The 25,717-nt window shown below is 46.3% G+C and overlaps 1 protein-coding gene across 1 annotated transcript in view; it reads left to right on the top strand.

Moving 5' to 3' along the window:
- LOC144693561 (uncharacterized) overlaps positions 1 to 25,717 on the top strand; it is a 40,310-nt gene that overhangs the window by 2,393 nt on the left and 12,200 nt on the right. Inside the window, exons 2-3 of the mRNA XM_078563403.1 lie at positions 5,206 to 5,321; positions 5,920 to 6,055. Of these exons, the coding sequence (XP_078419529.1) occupies positions 5,206 to 5,321; positions 5,920 to 6,055 (252 nt within the window). The remainder of the gene's footprint in view (positions 1 to 5,205; positions 5,322 to 5,919; positions 6,056 to 25,717) is intronic.

Below are 25,717 nucleotides of genomic sequence, written 5' to 3' on the forward strand. Positions count from 1 at the left end.
CTTGTTGTCCACTCACTTAACCTGTCTTTAGCTCTTTGCAGCCTCTTTGTGTAATCCTTACAGCTTACTTTTTTCACTTAGCTTTGTATCGTCAGCAAACGTGGATACATCACTCTTGGTCCCTTTGTCATTAATATAGATTGCAGATAGTTCAGGGTCCAGCACTGATCCTTGCAGCAATCCACTGGTTAGTGTCTACCAACTTGAAAATTACTCCTTCCGTCCTCCTGTCTGTTAACCAATCCTCCATCTATACTAATATATGAAATAGGAGCAGAAGTAGGACATTCGGCCGTTCGAACTTGCTCTGCCATTCAATAAGATCATGGCTGATCTGATTGTGTTTCGAGTTCCACAATTTCCTCTACCCCTGATAGCCTTTGATTCCCTTGCCTAATAAAAATAATCAGTGACCCCCGCTTCCACCACCTTCTGAGGCAGAGAGTTCCAAAGTTGCACAACCCTCTGAGAGAAAAAGATTCTCCCCATCTCTGTCCTATAAGGGCAAGCCCTAATTTTAAAACAGTGCCCGCTAGTTCTGGACTCACCCACAAGAGCAAACATCCTTTCCACATCCACCTTGTCAAGACCATTCAGGATCTTATGTACTTCAATCAAGTCACCCCTCACTCTTCTAAACTCCAGTGGAAACAAGCCTAGCCTGTCCAACCTATCCTTATATCCAGGTATCAATCTAGTAAACCTCCTCTGAACTGCATCCAACGCCTTTTCATCCTTCCTTAAATAAGGAGACCAAAACTGCACACAGTATTCGAGATGTGGTCTCACCAATGCCCTGTATAACTGAAGCATAACATCCTTACTTTTATGTTCAATCCCTCTCGTAATAAAAGATAGCATTCCATCAGCCTTCTTGATTACATGCTGTACCTGCATACCAACTTTTTGTGGCTTGTGCACAAGAGCCTCAGAGTAAAGGGATGACCTTTTAGAACAGAGATGAGGAGAAACTTCTTTAGCCAGAGATTGGTGTATCTATGGAATTCATTGCCACAGAAGGCTGTGGAGGCCAGGTCATTGAGTGTATTTAAGACCGAGATAGATAGGTTCTTGATTGGTAAGGGGATCAAAGGTCACGGGGAGAAGGCAGAAGAATAGGGCTGAGAAACTTATCAGCCATGATTGAATGGCGGAGCAGACTCGATGGGCCAAATGGCCTAATTTCTGCTCCTATGTCTTATGGTCTTATGGTCTCTGCACTTGGAATTCTGCTGTCGTTCTCCGTTTAAGTAATATTCTGCTTTTTTTAAATCTTCCTGCCGAAGTGAACAACTTCACATTTTCCCACATTATACTCCATCTGCCAGATTTTTGCCCACTCACCCAACTTATCTATAACCATTTGCAAACTCCTTATGTCTTCTTCAGAACATACTTTCCTACCTATCTTTGTGTTGTCTGTAAATTTAGCTACCATGCCTTCGTTCCTCTCACTTAAGTCATTGATGTAAACAGTAAAAAGTTGAGGCCCCAGCACAGACCCCTGCAGGACACCACTCATTACACCCTCCCAATCAGACAAAGACCCATTTATGCAGACGCTCTGTTTTCTGCCAGCCAGCAGATCTTTTATCCAGATTAATATGTTACTCTCTACACCATGAGCTTTTATTTTCCACAATAACCTTTGATGTGGCACCTTATCAAATGCTTTCTGGAAATCCAAGTACAGTACGTCTACAGGCTCCCCTCTATCCATCATTCATGTTACTCCTTCAAATATATTACCGCCAACCCGAATAGTATTAACTTTTGTGCGACACTTTACCGGGTGACTTTTAGAAATCCAACAACACTACATCTAGTCGTTTGATAGTACAGAACTTGAACATTGTTGAAAAAAGAGACATGCCTAAGCTTTTCATCTTGCACTCATCAGGACATTTCACAAGAATGCCAATATAAGGGGAAAACAATAATTTAGACTGTATGTGAAGAGAGTGCTGATTGGTTGGCAAGTGGCATTGCCATGGAAAATCCACTAGTGATGGTGACTGTTTGAAATTTAAACCAGGCAGCTTCACCCAGATTGTTCAAGGCATTGTCCTAAGGAATGAGTCAGCAAATGGCTGTCACTTATTTTGTTTAGCTGAAATGGGTGCAATGTGTGTACATGTTCTTTCTGTCTGCAAACAACAGGCCCCCGAGTATTAATATATATAGCTTCCAGTATATGCAAATGTGCCACACTGCGAGCCCAACTGACAACCTTAAACTGGTTGTCAGCATGATTCTTAGCATACTGAGGATTATTTATCAAATGTTGCCCCAATTGCGGAATCACATCTAATGTTGGACACCGTGTTTTGAGTTTTGCAAGCACGGGCTGGTTTGGTACAGTCTGTACCCTAACCGTTGCAAAGAGCGGCTGGGACATACTGTTTGATATGATCCGCCAGTCTTTGGGACATACGGTCTACATAACTAGCATCACACTGGCTAGATTTGTGGCTCCCCTTTATTTACCATGCTAGTTTCATTCTCAAAAAACTCTTAATAAATTTGTCAAACATGATTTCTCTTTTGTAAAGCCATGTTGACTCTGTCTGAGTATACTATGATTTTCTAGGTACAGTATGCTGTTAAAACTTCCTTAATAATAGATTCCAGCATTTTCTGAACAACTGAGGTCAAGACTGTATTTCCCTGTTTTCTGTCTACCTCCTTTCTTGAGCAGTGGTGTTAAATTTGCTAATGTCCAATCCACTGGGACTGTTCTAGAATCTAGGGAATTTTGGAAAATCATAACCAGCGCATCCACTAACTCTGCAGCTACCTCATAAAGAATCCTAGGGTGTAGGCCATCAAGTCCTTGGATTTGTCAGCCTTTTGTCTCTTAGGTTTCTCTAATGCTTCTTTCTGTTGATATTAATTACTTCAATTTCCTCACTCTTATTAGCTCCTTGGTTACCCTCTATTTCTGGTCCTCTATCGTGAAGACAGACACAAAGAGCTGGATTTTCATGGAGGAGGTGGGAAGGTTGAGTTCAGAAACTTCTTGATCCTAAATTTTCATTCCGGGGAGGCGGAGGCAGGATGGAGACGGGCCTACTGCCTCCAAAGGCAGGCCAAGGAAGCAGTGGCGACAGGCGGATGGCCAGGCAGGCTAGAGTACCCGGATCTGTTTACTAGGACATCGGCCCAGTTTTAATGATGAATGTCAGGCCTTCAAACCCTCACCCCTCGCCCATTTTCCCACCCATCCACCCCATATGCTTTCTCCATGGCCCCTCATATCCCCATTCCCCCTTAATTCCCCCTCATATACCCCATGCCCCCTTATGTTTGCCATGCTCCCTCATATCCCCATGGCTCCTCATACTCCCCATGTATCCTCCAAAGGTACTCACCCAGCAGCCACTTTGGGAAGATCCCAGGAGCCATGTCTATGAAATGAAGATGAAAACAATTAAACTTCTAACAATCTAATAGAGCTCTCACTCAAACACACTTCCTACTGAAAAAAAACTCTCATTCATAAAACCTATTAAAAATGTATATCTCCTCAAGTGATCAATCTGTTGTAAAACCAAACATCTATTTCACTAATCACATCAAAGACTGATAATCCTTGAATAACCTCTTAAAACTGTCAGTCAAAATGTGAACACAGCCTCCTGCTGAGATAAGCTGTCCTGAACATTTTGAAACTCAGCCAAATGTTCACAATGGGCTCAGCTATAATAATAAACCCTCTGAAATGTAAACAGTGGAGTCTGTTGGAATGTGAAAACCAGGTGATCTTTTTTCCTAAACTACAGCAGATGTCCCATCAATCAAAGCAGTCTAGGAGCAAGTGGGGGCTTTTTTTTTCTATAAGTGAAAGCTGCTCTATGTTCCTTTCATTTTAAAAGGACTCTGGACATTTAAAACACATTAGATTATTACGCTCGAGGTCCCAGGCAGTATTTTCTTCCATTTTGAATACATAAGAGCACTTCTCCCAATAGCAAAAGCACTGTAATGCATCTCAACACTTACACAATGGTGATCAGTACAATGATCAAGTTACTTTTGCGGGACAGAGCCCTATCATCAATCACTACAGTAAAAGCACACCTAACTTACAATACAGCATCTAAATATTGAAATTGAGAACCTGTCAATGAAACAATTCCAGGAGCAGGTGACTTTTTTGTGGGACTGGGGTTATGCCCTGTTTCATGCCTCCTCTGAGAGCCTGTGAACTGCATCTACTCACTGAAGGGGCCAGACTCTACTAGAATTGCGGGCAGGTTTAAACTATCCACGCCTGCAATGAAACCAGTAAGGGCGGGGGTGCTGTATGCATGGGCTACCTGTGCCGAAAATTGCCAAGAAAGGAAATGGGAACAGGAATCCTGGAATTGGGTCCTGCCAGCCATTTTTAAAGGGCTCCCAACTCATCCTAATCTGACAAACATCAGGCCCAAAATATTTGTTCAATAACAAATCATCCATTTCCTCATTCCCTATGATAATTTCTCTTGTCTCTGCCTCCACGGGGGCAATGTTTACTTTAGCTACTCTTTTTATATACTTATAAAAGCTTCTACAATTCATTTTTATATTCCTAGCTAGTTTAATCACATTCCATGTTTTCCCTTTTTAATTAACATTTTGGTAGCCCTTTGCAGGTTTCTAAAATACTCCCAACCCACAGGCTTACTACTATTTCTCACAACATTTTTTGCCTCTTTTTTAAATATCTAATACCATCCTCAACTATCCTAAGTAAGCCATGATGGATCTTTCTCGCTGAGTATTTAGCTTTTTAATGGAGTATATTTTTGTTAAACATTTTGAATCACTTCTTTAAATGTTTCCCATTTCTTACTTAAACCTCTCGATCTATTTGCACAATCAACCCTAACCAGCTCTCTTTTACCAAATAATGGGCTTTGTTTAAGTTTAAGATTCTTGTTTTGGACTTGAGTGTGTCATTCTCAACCATAGTTTTGGAAATATGATTGTCATTACTTCTACATACACATTCATTTAACAGCCCTGTGTTGTTGATATTACTGACTATTTTGGAAAGCAAATTGGTGGAAATTGTTCAGGGTGCTAATTGGGCTATCAAATAATGCTACTTTCAATTTATCATGTTATGGTAGGTTAACAATGCCACCTACTTGCAATGTCTGTAGAACCTTGAAGGCAAAATTACTTTTAATATATATATTTACTATTTTTTTCCTATAGACACAAATTGCACTAAAGTCTATGAGTGGTGACCCAGAAGAGACTAGAAGTGACACACCACAGATTTTTCTAAGAACACCTGAACGAGTTGAGCCAGGAGAAAAGGAATTTGAAATGTAATGATGGAGTTACTGACACAAATTAATTGTTATGCATTAGAAATTATGTTTATGTTATAAAAGAAGTAAATTTTAAACTTTTAAGCATAAAACTATTATCTTCCCTTTAGAGTGGCTCCTGATGTATGCACAGACTCAATTCTGTTGGTTCCAATTCTTTTAGGATGGTTCATGGCATTATCCTTTGGTAGACTAGTTATTGGGACCTGAATTCATTAGCTTCCTAAATGGGGCACAATTCCCACACTGCACAGCAAAAGCATGTCAAAATAGAGAGATCCAAAACGCAAACTAAATTTGTACTTGGGCCCCATCACAATAAATCAAGCGAGTGGCTCAATGCAGCACACCTGCCGGGACTTGCTAAAATTGTATCCTTTACCTTACCATCTGTCTAGTAGTTTTTTATTTTTCATTTTACAACTGAACTGTCATCTCAGTGTGACTAAAATCTGTACCTCAGTAGAATAAATGATAAACCTCTATTCCCATTTCTCATTGTGGCCCAATTTGGTGTTTCAGCATACTGTAGTACCTCATCATGCTTGTGTTTCTAAAAGGAAATGCTAAAATTAAACTATTATTTTTGCATTAGGAGTTCTAATTTACCCCATGAGAAAACACCATCAAAGTCACCTGGGTTTTGCTTTCTGAATACGTCCACACCCAAATCAACTGAATTTAATTTATTTGGAAGAACAACATTCGACTTAACTAACACCCCAGACCAGGTAAAAATATAATTTTTTTTTTAACATAGTAGCATTTTCATATTTTTATCTCTTTGGCTTGGAAGAGATTTTGATATAACTTATGTGATGATATTGTTATGAACTGAGATTCAGTTCACAAAGGGTTAACTTACAGAAAAGTGCAAACTGTCCAGAAATCAATGCAGAAGGAACTGGAAAATATTCAGCAGGGCAGGCAATATCTGTGGACAGAGAAACAGTGTTATTGATCTCCATGTTAACCATGCCACAATGGATGGGAGAGGGTTGGGTTTAGGGTGGTTAAAAGTTTTAAAACAGAGAATGCACCCCTAACCCCTTGCACGCGTACCTTTCACCATTGCTGGCGGGTAGAATGCCTAGTGAGAGTCCCACCGTAAAGATTTGTGATATTTCATTTAACATATTTAGATCAGAATCCCATTATGTAATTGGGATTCTGATTTAAATTTATCAGTTGCCTGCTAGGTTTCCCAGGGCATGTGAACCCGGTAGTAAAAAGGAGTTAGGAAAATGCCAGGTGAAAGAAGATAAATGTTGATTACAGCACTCCTTGAAGGGCAGGAGGAGCAGGAGTGCCTTTGGCCTCCCCTCTGTCAATCTTGGCCACTCACCCACAACTGCCTTAATCAGCAATCTCCAAGCCCAATCCCTGGCTTCTTCCATCCTGATTACTTCTCTCTTTCTTCCATGCTCAACCCACTATGCCATGATCTCCAGCTCCCTCTGTCCAAATTGCCACTGTTTTCCCACACCCTCATCCATCAAGCCTTGATCTCTGGCTCTCTTCCTCCCAGTTATTGTTCTCCTTCCCACCTCCCCCCACCAAGCCACGATCTCTAGCTGTTTTCCTTCCTGATTGTTGCTCCTCCCAATTGTTGTTCTCTTCCCCCGCCCTTCCGCACAATTACTGCTCTTTCCTCCACCAAGCCACAATTTCTGATTTTCTCCCTTCCGATTGCCATTCTCTACCTCACCCTTGTCACCCTTGCCAGCATGTATATTTAGTCAGCTGCTGGGCAAGAAACACAAGAAAAAAAATGAGATCCTGCTGTTTCACATTGCCAGAATTTCCCTGCCTTCTCATAAATATCAAGACCAACATTTTCAGGTCAATAACCTTTCACCTGAACTGAAAAATGTTAGCGATTAATAGTTTTTAGAAATAAATTAGCTAGGGAAATGGTGATAGTCAGAGTGGTGGGGTGAGAGTGGGAAGTGGAAAAAAAGAACAAAGGGTGGAATCTTCCCCTCCAGCCATAACATCCGTGGTGGGATTAAAAAGCAGAAATAATTCACGAAGTGGGGTGGGCTTTTACACGCAGTTGTGCACTCCCCGCCTCAGGTATACGTGCGTTCCACATTGAGTCTTGTGGCAGGATGGGTGGAAAGTCAGGCGCCTCGCCATCATGTCCGGGCGCCATATTTAAAAGGCACCCAGATAGCCCTTCACTAACGGGAAGAAGGAAGGGATGAGTAAGGGAAGGCAGCAAGCTGCAGCTCCCTGCTTCAGTGACGCATCCCTGGAGCATCTCTGGGAGGCAGTTCAGGAATTGCGGGACATCCTCTTCCCCAGAGATGGCCATCTTAGCTGACCACCGGGACCTGGGAGTAGGCAGCCTGGGTGGTCAGTGCCAGTGGGGTGCAGAGGAGGACTGCCCTACAGTGCAGGAAAATGGTCAACAATTTAATTTGTGCCACTAGTGTAAATGAACCTTCTACCCTTCCAGCCCCCTCACCACATCAGTGTTTGTCTCATGGGACCTGGCAAGGCCAGCATTTCTCTTACCCATCCCTAAGTAGCCTTGACAAGGTTGTGGGCTTCTGCCTTATGGAACCCTTGCAGTCCCTGTTCTGTGTTATTTGTGAGGGAACTGCAGGGTTTTCACCCAACCACAATGAAGGCACAGTGGGCAACTACAGGCTCTGCTGCTCCCATATGCCTGCTGCCCTTGTCCTTCTAGCTGGTAGAACTCGCGGGGTTGGAAGGTGCTGTTCAAGGGACCTTGGTTACTTAGTGCAGTACATCTTGTAAATGGAACACATTGCTGCCACTGTGCATAAGTGGTGGAAGGACTGATTGTTGAGGATGCTGGATGGGGTGTCAACCAAGCAGCCTGCTTTGTCCTAGATGGTGTCCAGCCTCCTGAGTGTTCTGGAAGTTGCAATCATCCAGACAACTGGAGACTATTTCACCTCACTCTTCACTTTTGCCATGCATATGGTGGTCGGATTTTGGGGAGTCAAGAGGTCAGTTAGCAGCCACAGAATTAGCAGCTCTTTCATCATACGTGCTCACAATCCATCTGTCTGTCTTGATGCAGGAGAAGGCAGCCCACAACAGGAGGGAGATAGAGAAAACTGAAAAGGGATGCCTGAACTACGGCATGGGAGGACCATGACCATGCCTGTGCCGATGGCAAGGTTGGCATCCTCCAATCTAGTGAGGAAGCATGCATAATCCAGACAACCTCATAAAATCAAGGTGATTGATGAGTGCTAAGTTTCAGCCAGCCTAGGCAGTCACTCATTTTCTCCCCACTCCATTCTAGGTGCCAGCAGGAAGAGGGTGAGGCTAGCCCCCACACCTGAAGTCAACCCCAGGCTGCAGGAGATCTCAGAAGAGGACGAAGATGACTTTTCACCTGTACAGCTGTCACAGCATTCACCTGCACCCTCCACTAGCCCAGAGACACACACTTCGGTGGCTCATAGATCTAGTTTAGGCTCGGGCTCACATTCTGGTGGTCACTGCACAGACACATGTCCACAGCAGGAGGAGGCAGCGTCAGCCAAGATCTCTGGCACTCGGAGGACTGCTGGAGACGAGGCCTCTGTTAAGTCTGAGTCAGATGATGAGCCTCTGGAAGGGGTCATGGAGAAGATGCTGAAGCATCAGGCAGATGTGTCAGAGGCCTTCAATAGAGTGGCACGCAAAGCAGAGGAGTCCATCCTGTGCTCTCTGATGTTGTGGCTCTGGCATGTGAGCTCATTGAAGTCCCCATGTGGAGGATGGTGGACGCCATGGAGAACCTAGTTCAGTAGAACACCTAGTTTCTGTCGGAGATGCGTTCAGACCTGCATTCCATCGCTGTAGCCATGGGTGTGCTTTTGCAGTGACTATGCGAGAGGGAGACGGGATACCTCTATCTCTAGGTGTCCCTCTCCTCAAGGAGTTAGGGAGGGGCCCTTGGTCACCCAAAACGAGGAGGAGCATCAGGTGGACACCTCAGGGCATCCATCCCGGAATCTCCAGGGATGTTTAGATGTCCCCAATCCCCTCTGCCTGTGATCCCATCAGCTCCAGCTGCTCAAATCGAGGAGGGTGCACCTGCCTGTGAGCAAGAGACCCAAAGCAGGCCACGGTTCTCCAGGCCTCCAGAGGACATCCGCCAAAGTCAACACAGACAACAGGACATAATAGTCAGCAGGCTGCCTCCACCTCTACTGCGGATGTCAGGGAAGCACCTAGACGTAGCAGTAGAGTAAGGAAAATTAAAAAGTATTGAATGAGCCCTGGTGTTCAATGATTGTGAATAGTTTCTGCACTCCCAAATATATGTTATGTTACACTGTTTGGAAGTCTCCTGGATTCATTCTTGCTGCTAGTTGTTTTAATGCTTTAATGCTCACACGCACTCCACCGCTTCCAGGGGTGGACCAAGGATGGATCTCTCTCTCCCTAATACATTGCTGCACATGGAGACATTGCTCTTTGACAAAGGTGATGACTGCCATGTGTGAGAAGCCTCCCACCCATACTATCCAGCTTTGAGACTGCCTTCGAGACTCTATGGATAGACCTTGACACACTGGAAAGACTAACCACATGAGCCCTTGTCAGCGGTCTATTAGGGTTTCCCTTTAGTTGTCCAGTTATGCTGACCTTGAACTCCATCCACCTGAGCAGACCCTGCCCCCCCCACCTCAATGTTTTGCACTTGGACATCAAGGGAGTTGCCTTGGTCTGGAGTTGGCTCTGTTTCATTTCAAACTGCCTCCACCCCACCACTTTTTACTCTCCCCCTATCACCCTCCAACTTCCCCCCTTCACCATCAGCACCCCCGATGTCACCTTTACTATCCTCTCGGTTACCCTTGAGCCTTCCCCCATCACCCTGGACCCTATCAGTATTAATCTACACATATCATACCTCCCTGCTGAGCCCGCTCCAGTCATCATTACTATGCCCACCTTGATCGTGCCCACTCCTGTGATCTGTGTCACCATCCTTGACCCCTCAATGACCCCATGGATGAGATATATACCTGCCGTACCTGGACCCTGACCCTACCATCCTACCGTATCTCACTTCCCCCTCTCCCAGTCACCGTCCCCTCATATCACCAGCATGCCCAGTTCTGCCCCCAGGATCCCAACATTGACTCGACTGGCCTCTCCCCATGAAGCATTCTGGCCCCACCCTCCCTCCTCTCCCTCTCGCTTCATGCCTTCCATCCCCCCCTTCACCTTCGTGCCTTCTTTCACCCCCTCCCCTTCACACCTTCTTTCCTCCATCCCATCCCCTTCATGCCTTCCTTCCCCCCGCACTCCATCCAGATCCCCCTCACCACCCCGTTCTCATCCAGACCCCTTCTTCTCATCTGGACCCCTCCCTTCTTCTCTTCTGCCACCCCCCCTTCACTTACTCTCCTCTGGACATCCCCCTCTTCATGTTTTGCAACCACCATCACCCTCATTCATGTCTTGCACCTGCCACCATTCCCCCACTTCGTGTCTTCCGCACGCACCATACCTGCGGCCAGCTCCAATTGTGCAGCCAGCTTTGACTCCAGGTAAGTGCTTTAAAATTCTCCCTTGCTGGGTGCACGCCAGAAATGTCCGGTTGAGTTATAGAACGGCGCAAATTCTGGTCTGTTGTGCTTTTAATGGGCATACATGAGATGCAAAGTGGGTTCCCACCGAGCTTCAGTGTGAGACGCGACTCGCCATCAATCCGTCTTGAACATCGAGAGAACGATCCCAGCTGGGTTTCTTGACATCGGGAAAATGAATTGGGGGGAAGATTCTGCCCAACAAGTCTGGATAGAGTGGAGGGAAGGAATAATTAAATGATGAAAATATTGATGTTGCAAGGTTGGTAATGAGACAAGAAACAAAAGGTAAACCTAGAAGAGATGTGAATGGTTACTGCAGAATAGCAGTGAGGCAGTGAAGCATGGAAATTAAGACTCCAATGGCCCAGAGAGGGTGGGTAGGCCCCAGAGGTCAGGACCACTTGACTGGCCATGTAGCAATGGGATCCCCACCCAAGCACCAGCCCACGCCTCCTCTACTCCCAATGGCCATTCATTATTACTTGCATCTGCTGTTCGAGATAACTGGTGTTAAGACTTTATTAAACTTGACGTCAAGGCCAAAAGTCTGTAAGATGCCTAATCAAAAGATGAGATGCTGTTCCTCAAGCTTATGTTGAGCATCATTGGGACAGTGTGGGAGGCCAAGATCAGAGGGGTCTGAGTGGAAGTGGGATGGAGAATTAAAATGGAAGCTCAGAGTTGCACTTCAGCAATGCGATCACCCAATCTGCATTTCGTCTTCCCAATATAGAGACCATATCACAACAAATACAACATAGCAAATTGGAAGAAGTACAACTAATTTGCTTAATTCACCAGGAAGGAGTGTATGAGGACATGAAAGGTGAGAATGGAGGAGGTGAGAAGGCAGGTGTTGCATCTCCTGCACTTGCCAGCAAAAGGAGAGCTGTTGGGGTGATAGAAGAATGGAGCAGGGTGTCACAGGGAACATTCTCTTCAGACTACTGAAGCTTTTGGTGGTGATGACATCATGCTGGAGATGATGGAAGATGATTAATTAAATGCGGAAGTTGGTAGGGTTAGAACAAAGGGGACTCCATCCTGATCCTGCGAAGGAAGGAAAAGGCTGAGGTGAAAGTGCAGGAAATGGGACATAGTCGAGGGCCCTGTCAACCGCAGTGATGGGGAATCTAGAATGTTTAAGAGAAATTAGTTGGAATACCCAACTGTGTCATAATTATGTTTTCTTGCATAGATTGAGGAAATAAGGAGTTATTCAACACTTTCCACAGATATTCATACCTTCAACGTTGGAATGATTTCCATTCATGGGTGCTTAATACGGGCAAAATTGAACAGGCAGCCTGGTTGCTCTGGTTTCCATTTCAATGGGAGAGATTTCTCATTTATGGTAGTTAGTTGGTTAGCAACTCATCAAACAAGTGCTCAACACACAAAGCTGAGGGAGAAGTTGGAAGACAACCTTTATTTTTAACTCTCTCCTACACCCTGGCAAATGCAGTCTGAAATAGGTTCGAGTCTGTAACAGTCAGCAGGGGGATGGCAAGGTCTTTTTTACTTTAATAACTCAGTTTATGGATTTCCAACTTGTAAAGTAGCTTTAGCTCATTAAAAAAAGTTGAATAATCTATTTTTCTATTACAAGGATGATACAAAACAGGGAGATCTCATTGTGATAATAGAATTCTGTTGATTCATAAATTTAATGTAAAATAGACCAGTTTATTGGTTGATGATTGCTGTGTCTAAGTTCACCTTGTGAAAGATAAGAAAAAAGCATGTTGCGGCACTTGCAAAATCACATTATTCATTGGCATAATGAGCCCCCTTACTGCTACAGTCAAAGTTCACATTATCATTTATGTAAATACTGGGCAGTAAAGGTGCTCTCCATATTAACATACTGAACATGAATGGAAGGACAGATGGATGGATGCTGAAATTTAGAATTGGCATTTAATAGATTTCATGCATGACCTCAGGATGTCACAAAGTGCTTCATAGACAATTAAGTACTTTTCAAGTGTAGTAAAGCAGGAAATACACAGCAACGTCCCACAAACAATAATGGAATAAGTGATCAGATCTTCTGTTGCTTAGATGTTAGTTGGGGGATATATGCTGACCAGGACACCTGAGAGAACTACCCTGCTGTTCTTTGAATAGTCCCATGGCTTTTTTATGTTGGTCTGAGAGGATAGGTGGGGCCTTGGTTTAACATCTCATTTAAAACATAACAGGCAGAACTTTAAACTGATCATCCCTGGTCAAACAGTGGGACTATTAGTGGGTTGGGAACCTGTTGGAATCTCCAATGGGCTTTGCTGAGGTTCTTTAACTAAACCATGCCACTGGCATCCTGCTTCCAGGTCCCCCAACAAATCAGGGAGGGTGGGCAAAAGATGTGCTGAATCTGTCAATGAAAGGATTTCTAATTAAAGGGGCTATGGCATGGCTTATAATGGTTGACCTGCACATGGACTGCTGAGGCTGCAGCAATCACATGAATGGAAAGGAGACCAAGGAAAGCTGCTTCCAGGGTCCCTCCCTCTTACTTGGAGATCCCACTGTGGAAGCTGAGGGACTACAGTGTAGTGATCTTTCCCAAAGACAGGAAGTAGAGGACATCCTCTCCAACCAAGATGGATGGAAGTGACCGAGGATGTCAGCAGCAGAAGTGTGGTTTCTCCAACTGTGAGACAATGCAACAAGAGGACCCAAGGCTATAGGAGGAGGGGAAAGGTGAGTGGCTTAGCAATTTCAGGTGCCAAGACCCACTCTGATGCATCACCAACACTCACACTCATCCTCATCCTAATACCTCTGGCATCCATGCCTCACAGTCATCCTCCACAAATGTTGTTCTTCTCTCCAATTTGCACAAGTCATTACAAACATTCATAACTCTCTGCTTTCTCTCCTTGCAGGAGAAGAGACCATACAACTCAGGAGAGCCAGCAATCTGAGGTGGGGGGTGGGGGTCATCGGTTTTCAGTAACAGACACCTTGATGGCTACCACCAATGTGTCCCACCTGGGAAGGATACCTTGTTCCACGAGACTGCTGGTGTCCATAAAAAATTGCTATGGAAACCTGAGCCCCCTGAAGCAAAGTCCTCAGACATGTCAAGAATACTGATCCTCTCCCTGTAGACCCTGTGTTGGGGTCTCACCTCTTTTAAGCTCAATCTTCATGTCCACTCTGCCCTGTGAAGCAGCATGTGGCTAAGAAGGCAACCCCTCTTATTCTTCATCAGAGGTACAAGGTAGAGCTGTATAAGCTGCTGCCATCCAGTGGTGAAGGCTGGCAGCAGCAAAGTGCAATGGAAGGTGAGTGTGTTGCACAAGGTGAAGTGACTTCCAAGAGGTTGGTAAAGACCTCTCAAGCACTAAAAGCACTCGCTGAGAAGGAATGCTGTGACCCTCAGCCCCTCCCTTGGCCATAGCTGGAGCTCTTCAGTTTCAATGATCAAACGCCTCCCAGCCTGTTAGTTTCACTGAAGAAGTACTCCCACTGTCCACTCGCCTTGGTGACTGTTGGATCCCATACCCAGGGTTGTTGGGACTTAAGGATCCAGGTTGCACGCCTGTTTCGGAGTGACCGAGTTGGTACCAAAGATAGAGAAGATCAGTAGATCGTTCTTAGAATAAACACATTCTGTTCATTTACAAAAGGAACTCAGCAGCTACGCTTATGTACGTACAGCTCAAAATTCTGTCTTTTCACTTCAGACTCTAAGTCAAGACTTCTGAGTACAGAGATAGCCCACGCCACTCTGCTATTGGATACCAAGATCATGTGATCTTTCATTACACATACATCTTAAAGGTATATTACAAGTCAGATTACTACATCCCTCCCACTTTACTCAAACACATCTTACAATTTTTTAAAGTGTCAAATTATTCACACACAAATAATTTACAAAGTCAGTCTTTCTGGGGGTTTCCTTATGCATGTAGAATGTCTCAGCTCTACAGCTTCTGATGTTTTATCCAGAACCTCCCTCACTGGAGTCATCTGAGCATCAAGCTCTTCAGTAGGCACCTGCAAATCTGTTTCCTCAACTCTTCAGGTACAGTCGACCCTTCAGACACATCTGTACTCAGTTGAGTTCTTTCAAAAGAGACGTTGACTCAGTCATGAACACTGGTGGAATCATTTCTGGGTATTTTGTTTCTCCTCTTCTTATATGATCCACATGTTCCCGTATGACTTGATCTTCCACTTTCACGTTGTAGGAAAGAGGTCCAGTTACTGCACTTATTTCACCAAACAACCATGTTGGTCCTCTTCTAAAATTCTTCACATGTACCTTCTCACCTATATTAAATGTTGTGTCACGACTGTGCCAGTCATGCCCAATTTTCTGACATCCTTGACTCCTTTCTACCTTCCCCCCGAGTTTGGCATAATTTCGATCGGAGACAGCGCTTCATCAATAATTCCACAGGTGTGACACCTGTTGTCATATGAGAGGTGATTCTATAATGGAAAAGAAAACGTGCTAGTTTACTGGCAGTAGAATCTCCAGGCAATGTCTTCGTACCAGACTTGAACGCCTGAACTGCTCTCTCGGCCATTCCTTTTGAAGAAGGGTGGTACGGTGAAGTTTTTACATGAGTAATACCATTGAGACTGATAAATCGGTGAAACTCACCACTTGTAAATACCGTTCCATTGTCTGATACGACCACTTCTGGTAGTCCATTGATTGCAAAACTTTGTCATAGCTTGCCAATTGTAGTAGAAAATGTCGACGACTTCACTTCGTATATGTCCATCCATTTTGAGGTTGCATTGACGATAAGTAGAAACATTAATCCCATAAAAGGTCCATAGTCGATGTGTACTTGCACCCATGGCTTTCCTGGCCACCCTCAAGGGCGTGACAGAGCTGTTGAAGGTAACTTTTGCACTTGCTGGCATTGCATACAATTTCTCACTAAGTTCTCTATTTCTCCATCTATGCCAGGCCACCATAGATAGTTGCATGCTATGGCCTTCATTCGGTTCATTCCTGGATGTGTGCTTTGAAGTTCAGACAAAAATGGCTTTCGTCCTTTTGGAGAAACAATCACTTGTGCTCCCCACAATAAGATGCCTTCCTGGCTGGTTATTTCCGATCGTCTCTGAAAATACAGCTTCATTTCATCAGATTCCTGTTCTTGTGACCAACCATGAAGAACTTGTTCTCGTACTTTGGATAAGACTGGGTCTCGACTTGTCCAATCTCTAATCTGCCGAGCATATATTGGTGATGAATCCAGGAAGTTCAATAATAAATAAAATCGGAATTCTTGAGGAATTGGAATATCCTCATTGTTTACTTGCATAGGCACATGACTAAGTGCATCAGCATTTGCAATTTGACTTCTGGGTCTGTGAATGAAAGTATACTCATACGCTTCCAAGATTAATGCCCATCTTTGTATTCTTGCTGAGGCTATACGGGGTATAGCCATGTCTTCACTGGGGCTTGTGGTCCAATATGATAGTAAAATGATGGCCATGTACATAATGGTGAAATTTCTTAACACCAAAAACGACTGACAGGCCTTTTTCTATCTGTGAGTACCTCTTTTCTGCTGTATTGAGTGTTTTCGATACATACCCTATAGGCCATTCTGATCCATCAGCCATTCGATGGGAAAGCACTGCTTCCACTCCATAGGGAGATGTGTCACAAGTTAACACCAACTCTTTCTTTGAATCAAATGGGTCATTTTGGGTCAAAATGTACTAGTAGAATAAATGATTGCAATGACTGTTTCACTTTTGTGAAAGCTTCTTCCTGTGGTGTTTGCCAAGACCATATTTGGTTTTTCTTGAGCAAGTAGTACAGTGTTGCCAGTTCTATTGATAAATTAGGCAAGAAACATCCATAGTAATTGATCATCCCCAAAAATGGCTTAAGTTCAGATGTATTCTTTGGTACTGGTGCCTCTCTAATGGCTTTCACTTTTTCCTCAACTGGGTGTAGGTCTTGTGAATCTACCTTGTGATCTAGGTAAGTTACCTCTTTCGCTTGGAATGTGCACTTCTCTTTTTTCAAACGCGCTCCCACCTGCGAAAAACATTTCAAAACTTCTTCCAAGTTTATCAAATGTTCCTTTTCAGTGAGTCCAGTCACTAGAACGTCATCTAAATAAACTACAACATGGGGCAGTCCTTGTAGTAAATTTTCCATGGTTTTTTGGAATATGGCGCAAGCAGAAGATTTGCCAAAAGGTAAACAGCCAAAAGGTAAACGGATATATTGATACAACCCTTTATGTGTAGAAATGGCGACAAACTTCCGGGAGGCCTTCTCTAATTCCAACTGTTGATAAGCATGACTCATATCAGGCTTTGTGTAGGTGGTTCCACCTGCCAGTTTTGCATATAAGTCTTCAATTTTTGGTATGGCGTGTCTGTCCAACTTAACCACTTAATTTGTAGTCTCCATAAATTCGAACACTTTGGTCAGGTTTGAGAACAGGTATAATTGGTGCTGCCCATTCAGAACACTGTACTGGTTGTATCACTTCCAATTTTTCTAATCTGTCCAGTTCGGCGTCTACCTTTTCCCGGTTTGCATAAGGTACTGGTCTTGCCTTCATGAATCTGGGTGTTGCCTCTGGATCTACATGCATTTTTGCATGTAGCCCATCAATCTTTCCGAGTTTGTCTTTGAAGACGGAGGCATATTTTTGTAGTAGCTCTGATTGCCCATTAGTTTTCTGTTGAAAGATTTCAGCCCATTCCAATTTAATTTCCTTCAGCCCATTTCATCCAAGGAAACTAGGGCCCGTAACTTCCGCGCTTCACAGAGTCAGATTTGGGGGATACCCCAAAGATGCATTGGGGAATCCCTCTGGCAAGTTCCCAGGCAAGGGTTTGCATGGCATTGGCCAGAAGTGCTAACTTCCTCTGGACAATTGCGCTGCGCTAGGAACCATCTGCAAATGCGATTTAAATCGCAAACTTCGATGGTTCCACTGGGACTATACCAAAAGTGACCCAGAAAAGGTTAGAGGAATTAAAACCTCTTATAACTTCTGGGTACTCTTGTGATGACCCAGACTGACCCCACGGGAGTCCCCCACCCCCCCACGGGACTCCCGCCATCCCCCCCCCCCCCCCCCCCGACCTCCGACAACCCCAACACCTCCCCCACCACCCAACCTTGAACCCGACATCTCCCCACTCCCCAATCTTTGAACCTGACAGCCCCCCTCCGCGACGTCGGACCCCCCCGCTCTCCCCCACAGACCTCGGATATAGCGCACACTCCCACCTCCGATCTCAGGACCCATCCCACTCTCAGATCTGACCTCCCCCATCACCTCCTGACCGGACCCCCCCCCCGCCACCCACAACCCCAGACCTCCGGACCCAAAAGGACCAGCCCCCACCCCCCCCACCCCCCCCAACCAACCTCTGGACCCCTCCTGACCTCCAGACCCCTCCCTTGAACACCCCCAGCCACCAAATCCTATTCACCTACCTTAGACACTTAACTTGCCCTGGCCTGTCAATTTCCCTGGCCCTTTAAACTTACCTGCTTTATAGCAGCAAGTGCAGTAAAAAGGGGGTGTGGCCTCCTTGAATACACTGGAGCTGCACCTCGCTGGGTCCTGCGAGGATTCTTTCGATGCAGGCCCCAAGCAGCTCCAGCAAACGGAAGTGCCCACGCAATTTTCAAGAGCAGGCAAGTAGGCATTTATTTCTACTCATTTCTGCAGCCCAGCACTTTCTGACGCCAGTCGGAAATTACAGCCCTAGGTCCCTCACCTGCTACCACCATCAGGGGTAATTCCACTGTTTGACCTCCATTGTGTACTGTGACTTTACATATGCTGTTGACTTGTATGTCTGTTCCTGTGTAAGTTTTCAATTTGGCATCTGTTTCTTCCTAACTTAGTTTACATCCTCCATGATTCAGGTATTTAAAAGTATGTTCACCGTAGTGGATGCGTCAGTATCCACCTGCATTGTGATCGGCCTCTCATTCACTCTCATGGTTACATAGATAGGTTCTGTTCTTCCTACCTTTAAATTATACACCAAATAAATATCTGAATCTATTACTTCAGGCTTTTCAACGCAGTCGATCTCATTGGGTTTTTGCTTTTGTTTGAGAGTTTGCCAGATTTTATCTTTACAATGTCTCATGAGGTGTCCATTTCGATGAAAAAACATTCAATATTTTTAAACTGTGGTTCATTACAAGGTTGTCTGCTTCCATCTCTATTACCCTCATAGCTGCGCTCCCTGTATGGCTTTCGAGTATCGCACTGCACCTCCCATTGCCAGAGCAATTTCCAATGCCTTCTGAAAATCCAAATTTGTTTCAGACAGTAATCTCATCTGAATCACATCTTCATTTATACCGCACGCCAAACGATCTCTAAGCACACCACTGATAGATGTACCAAACTCGCAATATTCTGTTAATTGTTTCAGACTTGCCACATAACAAGCAACTGTCTCCCCACAGCTCTATTCCTTGAGTTAAATTTGAACCATTGCAACATCACCAAAGGCTTTGGCTGGTAATGATTCTTTATGAGGTTCACTAAGTCATCAAAACTTTTCGAATCTGGGGCACTGGGCGCCAACAAATTTTGAATTAATCTATATGTCTTACTCCCACACGTGGATAAAAGAATCATGTGCTTCATCTCCTTTCCCGCAATGTTGTTCACCTGGAAGAAGAACATGAGGCGTTCAACATAATGAGACCAATCATCCAATTGAAAGGTTCCACGCTTCCAAATTGTGGCATGTTCTGAGGGGATTGCTTCAACGATCAGGATGGAAATTTTTCTTAATTTACAATTACCATGCGAGGTACGACCTGATTTCAGTTCTCTTGATTTCCTTCATTCTTTCTTGCTTTTTTTCATCCTTTCATGTCTTTTCTTGGGTTTTTGCTCTCATCGCCAGTTTATTGGATCCTGTACCCAGATTTGTTGGGACTTAAGGATCCAGGTTGCATGCTTGTTTCAGGGTGACCGAGTTGGTACCAAAGACAGAGAAAATCTGTAGATCGTTCTTAGAATAAACACATTCTGTTTATTTACAAAAGGAACTCAGCAGTTATACTTGTGTACTTACAACTGAAAACTCTGCCTTTTCACTTCAGACTCTAACTCAAGACCTCTGACTACAGGGGGAGAATTTTCTCCCCGTCAGGGGGGATTGGACGGGAGTGGGCACAGGCGGGCGCGTAGCTGATCGCTGCCCACGATCGGCTATGTACCGCCATTTTACGTGGACAGACCAATTAAGACCCACTCAGCGTGACACGCACCTGGAAGCACTTAACGCTACCTGTGCGGGTAGGGGGGTAGGCTGAGTCAGGACGAAAGAGCGAAAAAATCTCCCTGAGGCGAAGAGCTGCCTCAGGGAAATTAGTTTGATTTTTGAAAATTTCAATAAAGGGGGAAAAAAATTTAAGACATGTCCCCTCATGTGACAGTGTCACATGAGCTGGGACATATCAATGAATTTTATTATAAATTTTTATTAAACTTAAAAAACCTTCATGAAACCTCATCCCGCCTGTGGATGAGGTTTCAAGATAAATACGAAGGCTGCCTGGGCTCTTCGCCTGCCAACAACCTTAAGGCTGGACGGGCAGCTCAATTAATTAGTTTAATTACTATCTAAATGGCCTTAATAGGCCTTTGACAGTTCGGCGGGCACGCAGCCGACTCCGGTGCGCACCTGCCGAACTCAAGATCTGAAGGACTCGCAGTGACGTCAGGACGCACGCCCTGCCCCCACTCGCCGACCCGAAGTTTCTGCCCCAGAGGTAGCCCGCGCTACTCTGCTGTTGGATACCAAGATCATGTGATCTTTCATTACACATTCATCTTAAGGGTATATTACACATCAAATTACTACAGTGACCTTGGCGAGTTCCTGACAGATCAGGAAATAGGCCCGCTGGATGTTAAAGCCAAAACCCTTGATTTAAAAAGTACATAATTTACTATTAGAATATTTAAATGCCTTACCTGAGAGCTGCTAGGAGGTTCCCTGCTCACCTTCAAACTTGCCCTGGGAAACCCAGAAGAGGGCAGGATGATGTTGAAATCCTGATTCAATGTCACTTTTTGGGAATTTAACTCCCCATTCGCACCCAAACCCACCTTCCCGTGCATGTTAAAATTCCCCGCAACACCTCCGACACTATAGCATTCATAGGAGCAGGAGTAGGCCATTTGGCCCTTCGAGCCTGCTCCACCGTTCAATAAGACAATGGCTGATCTGGTTTTGGTCTCAGCTCCACTTTCCTGTCTGTCCCCCACAACCCTTGATTCCCTTGCCTAACAAAGGCCAGAATTTTAGGCCCTGTGGGCGGGCATGTGCCCGACCCGAACAGACATGAAATAGCGTGAGTGTCCTGACGTCATCATGCACTCGTGCGATATTTCACTTGGTGGACATGCGCGACAGTCGGAAGCATGCCTGCCGAAAATTAAGTGGGCAATCAAGCCCGTTAGTGATGCAATCAACAGCGATTTTACATGGCCCATCCATATTTACGGTTGGCGGATGAGCCATTCTCCCATGCGACATTCACATTTTTGCTCGATCCAGAGTGGGAGGAAATCTCCATGGGGAAATAAAATAAAAAGAGATATCTGGCTGCTGGTTTTTTATGAGGTATGCTTTCAGGTGCCTGATTGTACTGCATGGACATTTTTTTCATAATTTTTGCCATGTCCTTTAATATATGGAGGTCTGCAGCTCCCTGGGGCAACTGTCTGCCTTCAGGGAGCTCTCTGGAAGCACTCACCTGCACCCATGGTTACGTCGGTGCCTGCCCTCTTCCACCCCCATCCCAGCAGCACTGAACATTTGAGCACACGTTTCACGCTGGCTGGCCATTAACTGGCCAGTCAATTGGGAGTACAGGCGCAGGCACAAGGGGCGCAGGACCAAGAGGTAGTCCAAGGTGGAAGGGGCCGCAGAAGACGCCACTATCCTGCTGCCAGGGTGTACAGGCGGCGAAGCAGTTACTTCAATATGTCTGAGGTGCAGTGCCGAAGGAGGCTTCGACTCTCAAGGGTGACAGTGAACTATATCTGTCAGATGATTGGGCCTGAGATCTCCCTTAACTGTGTGGGTGGACACCCCATGCCTGTGGCTCTAAAGGTCACAGCTAACCTCAACTTCTATGCTTCTAGCTCCTTCCAGGGCTCGGTGGGCGATCTTTGCGGTGTCTCCCAATCAGCTGTCCACACTTGTGTCAAGCAGGTTACAGATGCCCTGTTCAGGCATGCATTGACCTTCGTCCACTTCCATTGGGACCAGGCAAGCCAGACACAGTGAGCCAGAGTCTTCACAGCCATTGCTGGCTTCCCCCTTGTCTAGGGTGCAATAGACTGCACACATGTGGCCATCAAGGCGCCAGCAGGTGAGCCCGGTGCCTTCGTCAACAGGAAGGGATTCCACTCCCTGAACAGGCAGATAGTGTGTGATCACAGGATGCTGCTTCTACAAGTGTGTGCAAGGTACCCAGGCAGCTCCCACGACCCCTACATCCTCAGACACTCCCAAATGCCGGGTCTCTTCAGTGCTCCGGCCTGGCTTGATGGATGGCTGCTGGGTGACAAGGGCTATCCCCTCAGAAGGTGGCTTATGACACCTCTCCACCATCCAAGAACAGAAGCTGAGCAGCGCTACAATAGGAGCCAGGGCACCACATGGGCTGTGGTGGAGAGAGCCATCGGTCTTCTCAAGATGCGCTTCCGATGCTTGGACCGTTCATGGGGTGCACTCCAGTACCCACCAGATCGTGTCTCGGTGGTAATCTTGCTGCGGCTGAACACGATGAGTCCAGCAGTGATTCCGAGGATGAGCATGCACAGGGAAATGCTGAGGGGACTACTCCAAGGAGGCAGGGACACCCGGGATGCTTTAATCCAATAAACCTTCAGCTTGCACAATACAGATGGATCACCAGACAAGCCTGGGTTGGCGCCTCAATCCTCGACACCTAAGTGCAAAATCTGCCATGTCATCATCAATAACTAAGGGCCTTGTACGTAAAGACGAATGTCCAAATAAAAACTCATGACACTTTTCTTAAACATACACATGCAGAAGAAACAAGCCACCCTCAGCCATGGTCACACATCTGGCATTTAATGTGTGAATCAGAAGTTCTCACAATTATTAAACAATAGTGTAAACAATCCAAAATAAATCATAAGGAACTAATCTCGGGCCAACAGAAAAGCACCAGTGAAAAACCCGTGGTGTGCCTGATGTGCCTTATGCTTTAATTTCCGGGTGCTACGTCTTGGTGCTGCCCCATCGCTCAGAGTGGCATCTGAGACAGCATGCTGACTCTGCTGTCTTGTTAGTCTTGATGACATTGGTGGCCGTCCTCTGGCCCATGGAGCCTGTGCTGGCCCGCCTGGGAGTGAGTTGTCAGTTCCACAGCTGGCATCTCCCCAGTCGTTGCAGCCTCACCAGATGATACGGTCACTGGGAGAGGGGCAGAGGAGCTGGTGCCCTCATCCGGAGTGCCCTGAGAGGAGCCTGCAGAGATGACAGGCAGCTGCTGCACCAACGTGAGGTCGCCTCACACCTCCCTGCTCACCATGGATGGATGTGCAACGAGCTGGGAAGCTTGATGCCCACACCATCTCCCACACTGGCAGTGACCAGCTGAGATCATTGCCGATGTGAGGGCTTGCTGGTCAGAGCGCATCCCCAGGAAACCCTGACGGGTCTCCTAGAGCAGACTCTCCACAAGAGTCGCCACTCTCTCCATGGAGGACATATGGCGTTCAGACATGTGGCTCATTGCTTCGGCGATCGTCCACATAGAATCCTCCACCAAAAGACCAAGCCAAGCATAGACTCATGTATCTCGCCCAGATGCTCCCGCATTTCCTGCCCCTGCTGTGTCACGGGTGACTCCAGAGGCACACCATCAGTCACCGACTGAGCATGTGCCTGGTCCCCTGCAGTCCTCCGACTGCTGGCGCCATGGGCACTCTCTGTCTCTGCCAGCTCCTCCGGCGACTGTGAAGTGCCCTCACCACTGTGCCCCGGGGCACTAGCTGATGTTCGAATTCCCACCGAGGTGCTAGTATCTGCGCTGGTGCCTGCCTCGCAGAAATGGTGTGACGCTGATGAGACTTCAGGGCCCCCAGGTGTGAGAGGGGGCATCTTCTCCTCCTCCTCCGGGCTGTGCTCTGATTATGCTAAAGGGAAGAACAAGGACAGTGGATCAGTTAGCGTGCACACACTGACAAACTTCATGCCTGTCCCCCCGGCTCATTATGCGCTCAACCTTCCAGAACCATTGGCCCAGCAATGTTGCAACAATAACTAACTTAACAATCTTCAGCGCTATGGCTGTTGGGAGGTCAATGCAGACCTCATTTTGGCCTTAAATACCTGGCCGTGCCACCCCAATCTCACCGACACCAGTAGACCTAGGTGCATGGTGCCTCTCTAGCTCAAGCGCCTCCTGCTCGAAACGGCTTAATATGGAGAGCTGTGCCTGGCCACCTCCAGTCCTCGCAGGCTTGGATGCATTATGAGCATTCTTCTCCCGAAAAAGAGAGAAGACCATTCATTAGGGCAAATTGCACGTGGACTCTGCTCGCGCACACCACACCCCAACCAGAATGGGGCATATTAGGCCTCTAGTGCCTCATCTCCCCGCTGCTGCTGATCACTCAAACCAAGATGCCAGGCCTGCTCCCCACACCCCCCCCCCATGCTGCGTACATCACATTAGGAACCACACGGTATTTCCTCCCATAGCAAGGAAGCGCAACCACGTGCAGCATAGCGGGCAGCAGATGGTTCTTTGCCACAACACCTTGAGGCTCCCCTTCCACCATCTCATCACCCGGAATAGGATATGTCCTGGAGTCCTGAGTATGCGCCTAGCTGCAGCTCCTCCAGACTGCCCCCAAACTAATCATGTGCGACTAAGAACAACACATGGTGCGGGAGAGAACTCATCTCCTCATGACCCACTCAGGCTGACCTCATGGGCACTATCTGCTTGGCCATCCAGCAAAGGAAAAATTCCATAAATGATTCAATGCAGTCAGGACAGTAAGACTTGGCCGGGGTGGGGGGGGGGCCTCAGAAGGTAAGGCAACCTGCTGGGTTAAATGCCCAATGCCAAGATGGTACTCACCCCGCCAGAGTGCAACAAATCATTGAAGCGCTTGCGGCACTGGATCCAGGTGTGCTGAACCATGTAGAGGGAGCTCACCACCTCTGCCACCTTCTCCCAGGCACATTTGGTCATGTGGGAGGGTCTCCTCCTCCCACCCTGGGGGACCAACACCTCCCACTGTGTTGCCACCTCCTCAAGGAGGACAGCAAGACATTCATCAGAAAAACAAGGGGCACTTTGGCCCCCTGCTGGCCTACCCTACAGCCTGGCCTGCTCCCCTGGCCTTCCCTCCAGCCTGGCCTGCACATCCGAACCCCTCTGGTGTGACCTAGAACTGGCCATCGTGAGCAGCCTACAGAAGGGTCAACATTGGACCCGGCGGTCTGTGCACGCCTGCTGCTGCCTGCACACTCCCGCTATGCATGGGAGTCGGCAAATATGCTGGGCGGGCCTTAATTGGCCCGCCCGTGTAAAATAGCGGAGCAGACCTGATCGCGGGCGGCAATCAGGTCCACGCCTGCCCGCTGCTGCTCCCCCCCCACCCAACGGAAAATCTTGGCCCATGTCTCTGTAATGCCTATCAGGTCATAAATATATTTATCTCTTTCTGTGCTAACAATTCATTCCTTTTGTTACAAATGCTACATGCATTCAGAAACAGGGCCATAAACTTTCTTTTTTTACCATTTTCGGCTTCATCTACTGGTGCA

This window comes from Cetorhinus maximus, chromosome 18, assembly GCF_964194155.1.
Source record: "Cetorhinus maximus chromosome 18, sCetMax3.hap1.1, whole genome shotgun sequence".
NCBI lineage: Eukaryota > Metazoa > Chordata > Chondrichthyes > Lamniformes > Cetorhinidae > Cetorhinus > Cetorhinus maximus.